At 34.5% G+C, this 11,843-nt stretch overlaps 2 protein-coding genes across 5 annotated transcripts; one reads left to right on the top strand and one right to left on the bottom strand.

Annotated features, from left to right (window-relative positions):
• Nucleotides 1-942: 942 nt before the first annotated feature.
• Nucleotides 943-11,250, bottom strand: LOC140985829 (protein BCCIP homolog). Of its 4 annotated transcripts, none has more exons than XM_073453780.1 (11): nt 11,056-11,250; nt 3,733-3,783; nt 3,333-3,503; nt 3,194-3,243; nt 2,850-3,074; nt 2,132-2,341; nt 1,976-2,041; nt 1,789-1,878; nt 1,653-1,709; nt 1,362-1,481; nt 943-1,268 (listed from the first exon to the last, which is right to left on the bottom strand). In XM_073453780.1, the coding sequence occupies exons 3-11, from the start codon at nt 3,490-3,492 to the stop codon at nt 1,203-1,205; spliced, it is 1,044 nt and encodes a 347-aa protein (XP_073309881.1). In that variant the 5' UTR covers nt 3,493-3,503; nt 3,733-3,783; nt 11,056-11,250; the 3' UTR covers nt 943-1,202. The 4 variants fall into 4 exon arrangements, with proteins under 4 accessions (XP_073309881.1, XP_073309879.1, XP_073309878.1 ...); XM_073453778.1 differs by lacking the exon at nt 11,056-11,250 and adding an exon at nt 7,154-7,825 and having other exon boundaries at nt 3,733-3,921; XM_073453777.1 differs by lacking the exon at nt 11,056-11,250 and adding an exon at nt 7,154-7,823 and having other exon boundaries at nt 3,333-3,646; nt 3,733-3,921.
• LOC140985830 (zinc finger BED domain-containing protein RICESLEEPER 1-like) lies at nt 3,928-7,146 on the top strand. The gene is made up of 3 exons (XM_073453781.1): nt 3,928-6,132; nt 6,212-6,527; nt 6,638-7,146. The coding sequence occupies exons 1-3, from the start codon at nt 5,566-5,568 to the stop codon at nt 6,769-6,771; spliced, it is 1,017 nt and encodes a 338-aa protein (XP_073309882.1). The 5' UTR covers nt 3,928-5,565; the 3' UTR covers nt 6,772-7,146.
• Nucleotides 11,251-11,843: the final 593 nt, after the last annotated feature.

The raw sequence follows: 11,843 nt of genomic DNA, 5'->3' as shown, positions 1-11,843 counted from the left end.
GAATGACAGGCTAAAACATTTGTGTTAAATCATCCCATTACTAAACCATGATCTTTATTTATTTGTAACTTGGAATTAAATTGAAATGATAAAAGATTTCATTTAAATTTTGGAATTTAATGAAATATAAGGGTTAATGGTTGAACATAATGTTTAAAAACGAACCAGGAAATGATTAACACAAGGTTCGAGTTTAATCAGGAGGCATAAATTCATGTTGTAGCCCTTCAGCCAGCTTAGCCGAGAAATGGCATTTAAGGCGTTTATGGGTGATTTTTTATGAATTTATGTTTCTGAGATGACCCTCGATAAATCCTATGTTGTTTAATTTCTTTGGTATATCTTTTAGAAATCCTTTTATGTTTTGTAAAATTGCCATCGATAAACCTTATATTCATTCTTATTCTAAATTTTAAATACCTCATTTTATTAATTCAGTTCTCAGATTTATGGTATATCGGCTAGAAACCAATAACTTCCATATGTGCGAAAGCCATTAAGGAAACATTTGGTAAAACAACGCCACGTATCATATGATCAGTTTATATTCCAAGCCTCACTTAGCTGAGAAATAGCATTCATTGTTATTATTCTTTTTATTTACTTAAAAACTTTTTTATATAACTATTTACTAAATTAATTTTAAATTTACTTAATTGTATATAAAATGTTCTTATTATTGAATTAAATTATTTAATATTTATTTTAATAAATAATTAAATACTCAGCTTTTATATTTATTATTTGAAATAAATTAAGTATATTTATTATTTAATGTTAATAAAACTATTATATAATTTAATATTTAATAAAATAAGTAATATATGGAATAAAATAATTGTTGTAAATAAAAAAATATGAAATATTTTAAGAATAATTTTTCTAGAATTGAGTTTAGAGTTGACGGGATGAGAAACATTTTATATTTAATACAATCCGATGAGATGAAAACGGCCCAAGTACAAACCTTGTTAAAGGAATCTTTAAACTAAGGAATCATTGAAATAATGTGTATTAGTATCCCTACAAACTGCTGAAATGATGAGTATTAATAAAAAGCTAATATCATGCCAAACAAAAAACCATGATAATTAAACATCAAAATTTCTGGCTGAAAGCCACTCCATGATATCAATCAGCCAGCACTTTGGAGTAGAGAATGACGAGGTACGCACTAATGACCTTCGGGTCTCAATTTTCAGCTATTCCGGGAAGATCTTATAGTTGATCTGACGAGGAGATACAACCGAATCCTGAATCTGGCAGCTCTGATCAGAGACAATGACAAGTTAGCAGACTGCAATTCTTGATCCTCCGAGATCAAGGTGAAACTGAAATCAAATGACAAGAAAATTGCCAACCTGCTGGAAGGATTCATGGTACTGCGATTCGTCTATCAATAAGTGCAACTGTTTTCTGAACATGCTGACTTTGTTGGCATCAACAACCATGGCCAAACCCATCAATCTATAGTTTTTAAGCTGCACCGACATGAGATTTAATAAAAAACTGTTCTGGTAAAAATCCATGGAACAAACGAAAGGTCTAAAAACAATCAAATAGGGGAACTTAATGAATCAGTTGGACGTAATATGCATAATCTGCAATAATTTTAAGCACAAATTAAAACGATGACAAATACTGGTACTTGCCTCACTTGTGGTGACCTGCTGAGCATGTAAGGGAAAACAAAAGGACCATGAGCTAAGCTGCAGAAGATTTTAAAAAGGTCGGGTAACCAGTATCAATGAGTAAAAGGCACTTGCAGAAAAATTAAAACTCCAGTACCTCGAGCAAAATTTCATCTTCAGGTTTAATGTGTATCACGACTTCATCTCCATTTCTAGCTTTCCCTGTATTCTGGTCTGCATTCTTGTGCTATTGGCATTAGCAGTAAAGAAACAATAATTATTGCTGATTTACAACAATTGTTTATCCGATTATGATTATTTATTAAGCTCCTCCGATAATATACCTTGTATATTTTGCTTATAACTATATACGTTTTAAAACGGAATGAATTCCGAAGCTCATCTGTGGGCTAGAAGAAGCAAAATAACAAAAGGTAAGTGCTAAATTGCTGAATGCCAACACACAGAATAATTCAATTGAGCTTAACCATCATATTAACCTCGTCTTCAGTTGCCCATGCTATTTCATCAAAGAGAGCATCATAAAGGGGAGGCAACAACTGAGATGGAAGATTAACCACGCGCTGAGAAACGATAATACCAACACCCAGTGCATGCTCTCCAAATAAAGATTTGAGGCTAGCTACCACGTCCTTCCCCTGGCAGACTTCAAGAAGGTAATCCTTGAACTCAGTCAAACATTTGTTATTCTGCACCGAACCAAACCACTATATATTAACCATGAATTGTTAGATTGCAAATAGAAGTGTTAATTTGAAGTTGATTAATGGAGCATCAATGATGTACTCCTTCAGCACGGCTTTTACAAGCTCGGTGGACGAAGCCAACTTAAAAGAAAATGTTGTTTTTAATGATTTTGTTAGAATAATGGTGCTCGACTGAGCTTTTAGATTTGAAAAAACACTATTGGAAACTAAGATTCTGTTTTTTATTCAACTTCTCTTTGAAAAAAATCAAAGAAGCTATTTTTCTCTATTCTATCCAAACGCACAACTGCTTATGCTTCTTTATTTTTTATTTTTTAAGACGACTTTAATCAATATTGCATTTAAGCCAATTGTTTCTGCTTTTAATTGACCCTATGTGACATGTCATAACACCAAAAGCAGCAGATGGGCAGCTTCAAAAATTCTTAAGAGACGAGAGAAGAACAATAAAAGGCAAAAATTTGAATATCAAAAAGTGCAGGTAGCTTGCCTTGTATCTTTCTAAATTAAGAACTGTCACAACAGAATATACTCCATCATCTTCATCATTCTCTATCTTGACAACAGTTCCAACTGTTGGCTGTCCCAAGACCAAGTCGACAAAACCACTAAGATCCCACTGTTTATGGTCAAGATATGTTTGTAGCAGGACCTTAATTCCATGGAAGTCGCCAGGTTTTGGATCAAAGAAGACAAAATCTGCTTGCACAACTCCCTTCCCACACAAACAAATTATTTAATTAAACACGACTCAAAGGACACGTTGCTCTAAATCATTTACTATCAACCACGAAAGGAATCAATGGTAATATGAAGGTGAAAATATAAGCAAACCTGAAATTCTTCATCCACGGAACTGTCTGACAACTCAACTTTACCATTACCTAGGAACAGATGTTGGTTTCATAAAGGCTGACGGGATAATAAATAAAAAATACCAGCTGAAACAGCTAAAATTATGGGAAAAACCTACTAGAAGAACTTTGTACGTCTTTATTTCTCAACTTGATTTGTTGACTCTTGTTCTTGGCCTTCTTAGCACATGCAATCATAGCCATTGAACGAGCAAATGGAGAAAAGCTGAGCGGTTGATGTCTTAATGATTTATGACACCTCAATGGTTTTCGAGGCATTGTTTTAACAACTTGGATAATATAGGGCCGGCCAGAAGGAAAAGAGAAGGTAAGATATTTCACCAAGAAAGAATGACAGATGATGTATATACCGAATTTATGACATCAACATTCTTTTTAGGACAAGGTGGTTCAAAAATCAATATTCTTGTGCCTCAAAGGGACACATTTAAAAGTAATTTAAGGTACATAACTCTATAATAAACGAATACTGCAAACTTTGAAGTTAATGCCACTCACTTTTTTCAGCCAGACCAATGTTCAAAATTCAAATAGCCTCTGTTCATCCAGCTGTACAGCAAACAACCCAACAAAATCAAAAATATTTTGTAATATATTTAAAAGTATTATTTAAAAAAATACTCAAAACAGAGAAATTTATACTACGATAATTTACCCTTGACCTAGTAAAAAAATTTAATCCTTCACCTTAGAGCTGTCAATATGGGCTGGGCCCGCTGGGTTGGACCAGCCCGACAAGAAAATTAATGGGTTGGGTTTTGATTTTGTTGGCCCATTTAAATTCGGGTCTAAACGGGCCCAGTCGCTCGGGCTGTGGGTTGAATTGGGCCTAACCCGATGGGCTCGGGTTAGCCCATGGCCCATGGGTTAAATAAAAAAATTATTTACTAATAGTCTAACTCTAATTCTACCTTTGGACAATTGGACCGAGAAAGTGAGAAACCTAAATAATAATTCATTTTCTCACAGCCACACTCCACGCTCCACAGCCTCCACCGACCACCAACTCTCCAATAGCTGCGGAAAGCGGACTGGCGGTCGCGGAAGCCATTGAATTCAATAAAGCTCAAAATCAGCGCCGTAAACCGGTGAGTGTGAAGTGATTATAAGTTTTCAAACTCGTTAATTGCTTGAAATGATGTGTTACTGTTAATTGCTATTTTTCCTCTTAATTAATACATTCTTGAATACAAGTTATTATTGAAATGATTGTATTTTTAAATTTTGAATTCAAAATTACAGTTGGTTTTTGAAAAAAAAATTACAGATTGTTGAAATGGACGTTTCTTCTCAAACTCCAACTGCTGATGTGGATGTTGATGAACTGAAAAATCCTAAGAATGATGAGGGTTCAACTAAACCAAAAAGACGTAGAGAAACTTCTGATATTTGGATGTATTTTAAGAAAATCAAAGGGATTGATGGTTTAGATAAAGCTGAATGTAATGGATGTAAAAAATAGTATCAATGTGGGACTAAACAGCATGGAACTTCTACGTTGTGGCGTCATCAGAAAACTTGTAGCAAATTGAAGTTCCATGATGTAGGACAAATGATTCTTGATCAAGATGGGAAGATGAGGTCTAAGAAAATAGACCAAAAAATTGCACGTGAATTATTGGCTTGTGCAATCATTAGACATGATTTATCATTTTCGTTTGTTGAGTATGATGGTATTAGAGCTTGGATGAAATACATAAATCCCGATGTTTCTTGTATTTCTAGAAACACTCTTGTTTGTGATATTAAAAGAATCTATTTGAGGGAGAAAGAGAAACTTAAGCATGTTTTGGCTACTATTCATAATAGAGTTTGTTTAACTTCGGATTTGTGGACGTCGTGCACTAGTGAGGGTTATATTTGCTTGACTGCTCATTTTGTTGATAATGATTGGAAGTTGAATAGTAAAATTATTAGCTTTTCTCATATGCCTCCACCACACTCAGGAGTTGAATTAGCAGCAAAATTATTTGAATTTTTGAAGGAGTGGGAAATTGAGAAAAAAGTTTTTTCTTTGACATTGGATAATGCATCTAGTAATGACAACATGCAAGTTAATTTGAAAGAGCAACTCTCTTTGCATGATAGCTTATTGTGTGACGGTGAGTATTTTCATGTTCGTTGTTCTGCTCATATATTGAATCTAATTGTCCAAGAAGGTTTGAAAGTCGCTGTTGTTGCTTTGAATAAAATTAGAGAGTCAGTCAAGTATGTTAAAGGTTCGGAGACTAGGATGAAGAAGTTCAAGAATGTGTACAAGCAGTCGGTAGCATTGATACTAGTATTGGCTTGCGATTGGATGTGTCAACTCGTTGGAACTCGACATATTTAATGCTTGATAGTGCCATCAAGTATAAGAAAGCTTTTGTTTTCCTTCAATTCAATGACAAGAATTATAAATTTTGTCCTTCAAGTGAAGAGTGGAAAAGAGGAGAAAAAATATGTGAGTTCCTTGAGCCATTTTATGACACTACCAATTTGATCTCCGGTTCTTCTTATCCTACATCAAATTTATATTTTATGCAAGTCTGGAAGATTGAAGTTTTGTTAAAGGAAAACTTAATGCATGAAGATGAGGTCATAAGTGATATGTGTAAAAGAATGTTGGGAAAGTTTGAAAAGTATTGGACACAATATAGCATGGTGCTTGCATTTGGAGCCATTCTTGACCCACGGATAAAGCTTTCGATGTTGGAGTTTTTTTATTCTAAGGTTGAGAGTGATTTTGTTAAATGTCTCGAGAAGATAGAACTTGTGAAAGCAAAATTCTATAAGCTTTTTGATGAATATTCTAAGACTGACAATGCAAGTTCTTCACGACCACGATCTTCTTCTAGCACACAAATTGCTCCCCAAAGTGCAGGAGAAGGTAAAGGAAAGAGCAAAAGCATTTTTTATGTAAGTATTCTAATACTTTTTTTCTTGTATTATTTAACTGATTTATATTTTCATATCATAATTATTGCAATTAATATAGGAAATGATGGCATATGAGAGCCAGACAATTACAAATGTTGGAAAATCTCAAATTGATCTTTATTTGGAGGAGCCAAAACTTGAATTTGCATATCATCAAGATTTGAATGTTTTGGAGTACTGGAAGGATAAAAAACATCGGTACCCCACCATAGCAATGATGGCATGTGATGTTTTGGCTATTCCAATTACTACTGTTGCATCAGAATCAGCTTTTTCCATCGGTGCTCGTGTGCTTACCAAGTATAGAAGTTGTACACTTACTGAAAAAATTCAAGCTCTTATTTGCACTCGCAATTGGTTGCATGGTTACGTTGGTAATTTTGTTTACAAATTTCTAGTTTGTTGTTGACTTAGTTGATAAATTAGTTTATTATTATTTTAATTTTAACTACATTCGTATTTCTGTATTTTAATGTTGATCAAGGTAATGAAGACGACACAAGTTTTAAAACAGCGTTGTCTAATCAGGGATCAAATGCTGATATTGATAAAGGGGGAGAGGATGAATATGGAGGAGAAGAATTTGATATGAATGATTTCATGATTAATGAAATTTAAAAAATTGTATTGTTTTTTTTTGTTTAGTTTGATGAACTTTAATTTCTTTGAACTCTTTAACTTTTTAGCACTTTGTTCGTTTATTTCACTGTCAATTGTGGCATTTCATGTTTTAACATTTACTCATCTTTGGATTCTTTGACCGCCAACAACCCTTTTTTATTCAGATTACAGCACAACGTTTTTTGTCAATTGTTTTGGGTGAACTACAGTATGCAAAACTAAGCAAATGTATTGAAATTGTTTAGATTTTTTTAGACCCGTGGGTTGGCCCAACCCAACCCGCGGCCCATCTTTTGGTGGGCTGGGCTGGGATTTCCCAACCCACCAACCCGATGGCTTAACCCGACACGGGCCGGCCCGATTGACAGCTCTACTTCACCTATTAAAAAATACTACTTTTTCAAGAACCTAGATGCCAGGTAGCAAATCAGTATTAATCAAACAACATCAAAACAATATGATATGAATCAAACTAGAAACTAAATCGGTTTTAAGTTAATATATTAAATTACAATAGCACCAAATATAAATGTGTTACATTAAAAAAATTGCAGTAATCCAAACAATACACGCTACATAATTAGTCAATAAACTACAAAAAATAAATCAAATGATCAATAATGGAGAAAAATAACAAAGCGTCGAGGCATCACCTGAAATGAATAAATCGATCGACAATTTCTCGAGGGAAGCGGCGTCCTGGTGAAATCGATCGTTGATGGGTTTTGGCGTGTTGCTAACTGCTTTATTATGGACCAAAGATAGAAGGATGGAGCGGCGTTCAGTGAAAGAGGGAAGAACCACAGAAGGGTTTGAGAGTGGTGTGAAAATCGATTTAGGAATTGGGAGTTCTGGTAACGGGCACTGAGTTTACCAATGGGCCAACATCCATCCAAGCCCATATTGAATTTTCCTTGTTAATATTTCTTAATCGATTACCACTAATCGGTTAGAATTTTTCCACCCAAAACCGATCCAGTTAATAATATATGGGTTCGGGTAAAAACCCGATCCACCAAGAAAAATCCCCTGATTGTGTTCAGGTCAGGTCGGAACTCGAAAAACTTGATCCGATTGTCTTAGGAGTTATGGAACATTGATTGTAAGGTCCAAAAATAAGACGACGTAATCCAATTGCATGTGAATATATGTATGAAAACTTGATCCGATTGTCTTAGGAGTTACGTCGTCTTATTTTTGGACCTTACAATCAATGTTCCATAACTCCTAAGACAATCAGATCAAGTTTTCCAATTTCTGACCTGACTGAACACAATCAGGGGAATTTTTCCTGGTGGATCGGGTGGAATTTTTCCTGGTGGATCGGGTTTTTACCCGAACCCATATATTATTAACTGGATCGGTTTTGGGTGGAAAAATTCTAACCGATTAGTGGTAATCGATTAAGAAATATTAACAAGGAAAATTCAATATGGGCTTGGATGGATGTTGGCCCATTGGTAAACTCAGTGCCCGTTACCAGAACTCCCAATTCCTAAATCGATTTTCACACCACTCTCAAACCCTTATGTGGTTCTTCCCTCTTTCACTGAACGCCGCTCCCTCCTTCTATCTTTGGTCCATAGCAAAGCAGTTAGCAACACGCCAAAACCCATCAACGATCAATTTCACCAGGACGCCGCTTCCCTCAAGAAATCTGTCGATCGATTTATTTCTATTAGGTGATGACTCGACGCTTTGTTATTTTTCTCCATTATTGATCATTTGATTTATTTTTTGTAGTTTATTGACTAATTATGTAACGTGTATTGTTTGGATTACTGCAATTTTTTTAATGTAACACATTTATATTTGGTGCTATTGTAATTTAATATATTAACTTAAAACCGATTTAGTTTCTAGTTTGATTCATATCATATTGTTTTGATGTTGTTTGATTAATATTGATTTGCTACCTGGGATCTAGGTTCTTGAAAAAGTAGTATTTTTTAATAGGTGAAGAATTAAATTTTTTTACTAGATCAAGGGTAAATTATCGTAGTATAAATTTCTCTGTTTTGAGTATTTTTTTAAATAATACTTTTAAATATATTACAAAATATTTTTGATTTTGTTGGGTTGGTTGCTGTACGGCTGGATGAACAGAAGCTATTTGAATTTTGAACATTGGTCTGGCTGAAAAAAGTGAGTGGCATTAACTTCAAAGTTTGCAGTATTCGTTTATTATAGAGTTATGTAGGGCTGGGATCGGGTAGGGACCGGTCCCGTAACCCCCTAACCCGATCCCCGTCCCGATAAGAATTGGGAATAAAAAAGGATTCCCGATCCCGTACCCGACAAATATCGGGATCCCGAATGTTCGGGATCGGGTCGGGAAGGGATACAAAATCCCGATAAATATTTTATAAAAAATTCGGAACCTGAAACTATGAAACCACAGGCCTTATGATTGTGAAACTAGCATAAGAGATTGAGTAGAGATGTGGCTTCCTTTCCCAATTCTTGGATTACACTTCTGATCAGGAGGATGCTTTGTCATGTGTGTATTCTGATTGTTTGTGTTTTAGAAGATTCAATATACTTTTGTATCATTTTGTTGAGTATCATCTTATGTACTAAATTGCTATTGAAATAAAATATCTCTGTTTTTATAATTTTCATTACTTGCATCTTCTCAAGTCAGTGTTGATGTTTTCTCTGGTTAATTAAATTACAAATGCAAAGATTCATCAAATTAACCCTTTAAAAATGTTATGGTTCCAATGGATTCACTCATAAAAACGTGCAACAAAAACCATAACATTTTTGCAACCAAGTGCCGAAATTGTATGTTCAAATTAAAATGTAACAGGAATGTTCAATCTGAAAATTATCTACCATCTATCAAACTACTATTTCCATTCTGAGAAAGCAATCACAGGTTGAGAAACATCAAACATCTGTCCAAACCGACATTCAAATACTAAAACAAGAAAGAAACAATTGCAAAAGGACATCATCCGCCTAATTTTGACGTAATTCATGAGGAATCTGCACGCAAGTCAATAACCAGGGAACTACAATCTCAAGGAAAAATAAAATGTAAAATACACATCATATGCAGATCATACGATACAATAATGAAACTCACCCAACCAATCAAAATACGACCCAAGAATCTGAGAACTTCGAATACATGCTAATACTCACAAAAAATCAAAGAAAAACTAACCAAAAAACAAGCAAGAATTCACGAGGAAGACAGCCAAGACTCACGCAAAAAACAAGGCTCGTGTAATCGGCTCGGGGCTGCTCAAATGGAGCAAAGTTCTCTCGATTCAGGCCGCTACAGGAGACGTCTAGACCTCAGCTGTAACCCACAGCGGTCGAGCACCGATTCACGACGACGCGGCGGTCGGATTCGGGAGAAGGAAAAGGGGCGGTGGGTTGGGTTTAGGGCTTTTAGAAAGAGTGGTGCGTATTTGTGTGAAAATATGAAATTGGATAAGGTCCACAAGCAGGAATCCTTGTACTAAAACTGAAAGTGGGGATTTCCTATTTTTTTTAAATCTAATAAAACAATTATTAATATTTTCGGGTCGGGTCGGGTCGGGAATCCCGTCGGGTATATCCTATCCTATATTCCCGATCCCTTTCCCGATTCTGAGCGGTCGGGAAAATTTCGGGTCGGGACCGGGTCGGAAGTCGGGAAGGGCCAGGAATTTTCTGATTTTTGCCAGCCCTAGATATAGTATATTTTTTCTTAGCTTAAGTAATTCATCAAAATAGCCAACGGATTAGTGAAGATTTGTCACAGCAAGGTAAGATATAGTTCAAATTCTACACAAACTTAACATTCTCAGTAAATCTAGATCAAAAACAATTATGTGCGAATAAAATTAATATAAAAGTGGAAGAAATTTAAAGCATTCTTTCAAACTCATATATTTTGGAATTAAAAAAATAACTTTGATTTTATTTTCATTACATAGCTCGGCCCTAACACGAATTTCCTGTCAGTTATCCGCCAGCTGAACAGCAAATAATACTGAATAGTGAACTAGAAAATCTAAACTCTCGTATTACCTACCTTGATATACTTGGCTAATGGAAACTTTGATTCAAGTATGCAATCAATCGCGTAAGCAAACAACTTGTCACCTAGATTTCACAGTTTCAAGCAAACCCAGATCCAAATCATAATAAAGGATCAGATATTTTCCATTCTTCGTTGCAATTCATCATAAATTTCACAACTCCTCGAAAATTAGCCAAAAACCATAACATCCTAGCAAGAAGACATTATTGACAATCAAAAATAGAATCGCGACAGTGCGTCACCTCAAATCCGATATTGGATTTCGACGAAAGCAACCGATGGAGATCTAAGAAATTTGACGCAGATCACACGAGAGAACCTGAATAAGGGAAATTATTTGGGGGGAGAGAAGGCCAAAGGGTTAGCAGAGCATCGGGAACGACGTAAAAATCGCGTGGATATGAAGGAATTTGGGCTAAAGCTATGAACCTGGAATGTTAGCGTTTTTATATATATGCTTGATAAATCATAATAATGTTATAATTATTAATTTAATAATGTTATAATTATAATGCAAAAATAAGGATATATTGGTCGATGGAATTTAGTTTTTTTCACCTATTTTCAGGTACGTATATCATATCGAAAATTAATATATATTAAAAATATTTATATTCTATATAGTATCGAAATTTATGTTATTAAAAATTATGTATAATTAGCATATCTATTATACCGAAATGTTGCGGTATATCGAGATTTCGATACAATATCGGTATATACCGTTTTATAACGAAAATACCTTATATTTTTTTAAATAATTTAACTTTATTATTTACAAATATTATATATATTATTTCGATATATATCGAAAATTTTCAAATTCTATATCGTTACTGTATAAAAAATTTCGGTATCGATATCATATTGTACCGAAAAATTGCGATAAATTCATTATTTTTCGATATGATAATCTCGATATACTGAAAATTCGATAATTTCTCACCCTGTCTTGAACATTTTTTGTAAATATAACATGAACTTGTGATCTAGCTCGTGAGCCGAGCTCTAGCCTTTTATTTTGATATCG

Source organism: Primulina huaijiensis, chromosome 10 (assembly GCF_012295235.1).
Source record: "Primulina huaijiensis isolate GDHJ02 chromosome 10, ASM1229523v2, whole genome shotgun sequence".
Lineage (NCBI taxonomy): Eukaryota > Viridiplantae > Streptophyta > Magnoliopsida > Lamiales > Gesneriaceae > Primulina > Primulina huaijiensis.
Note: the sequence above shows the minus strand (reverse complement) of the source record. Positions and strands in the feature narration are given on the sequence as shown.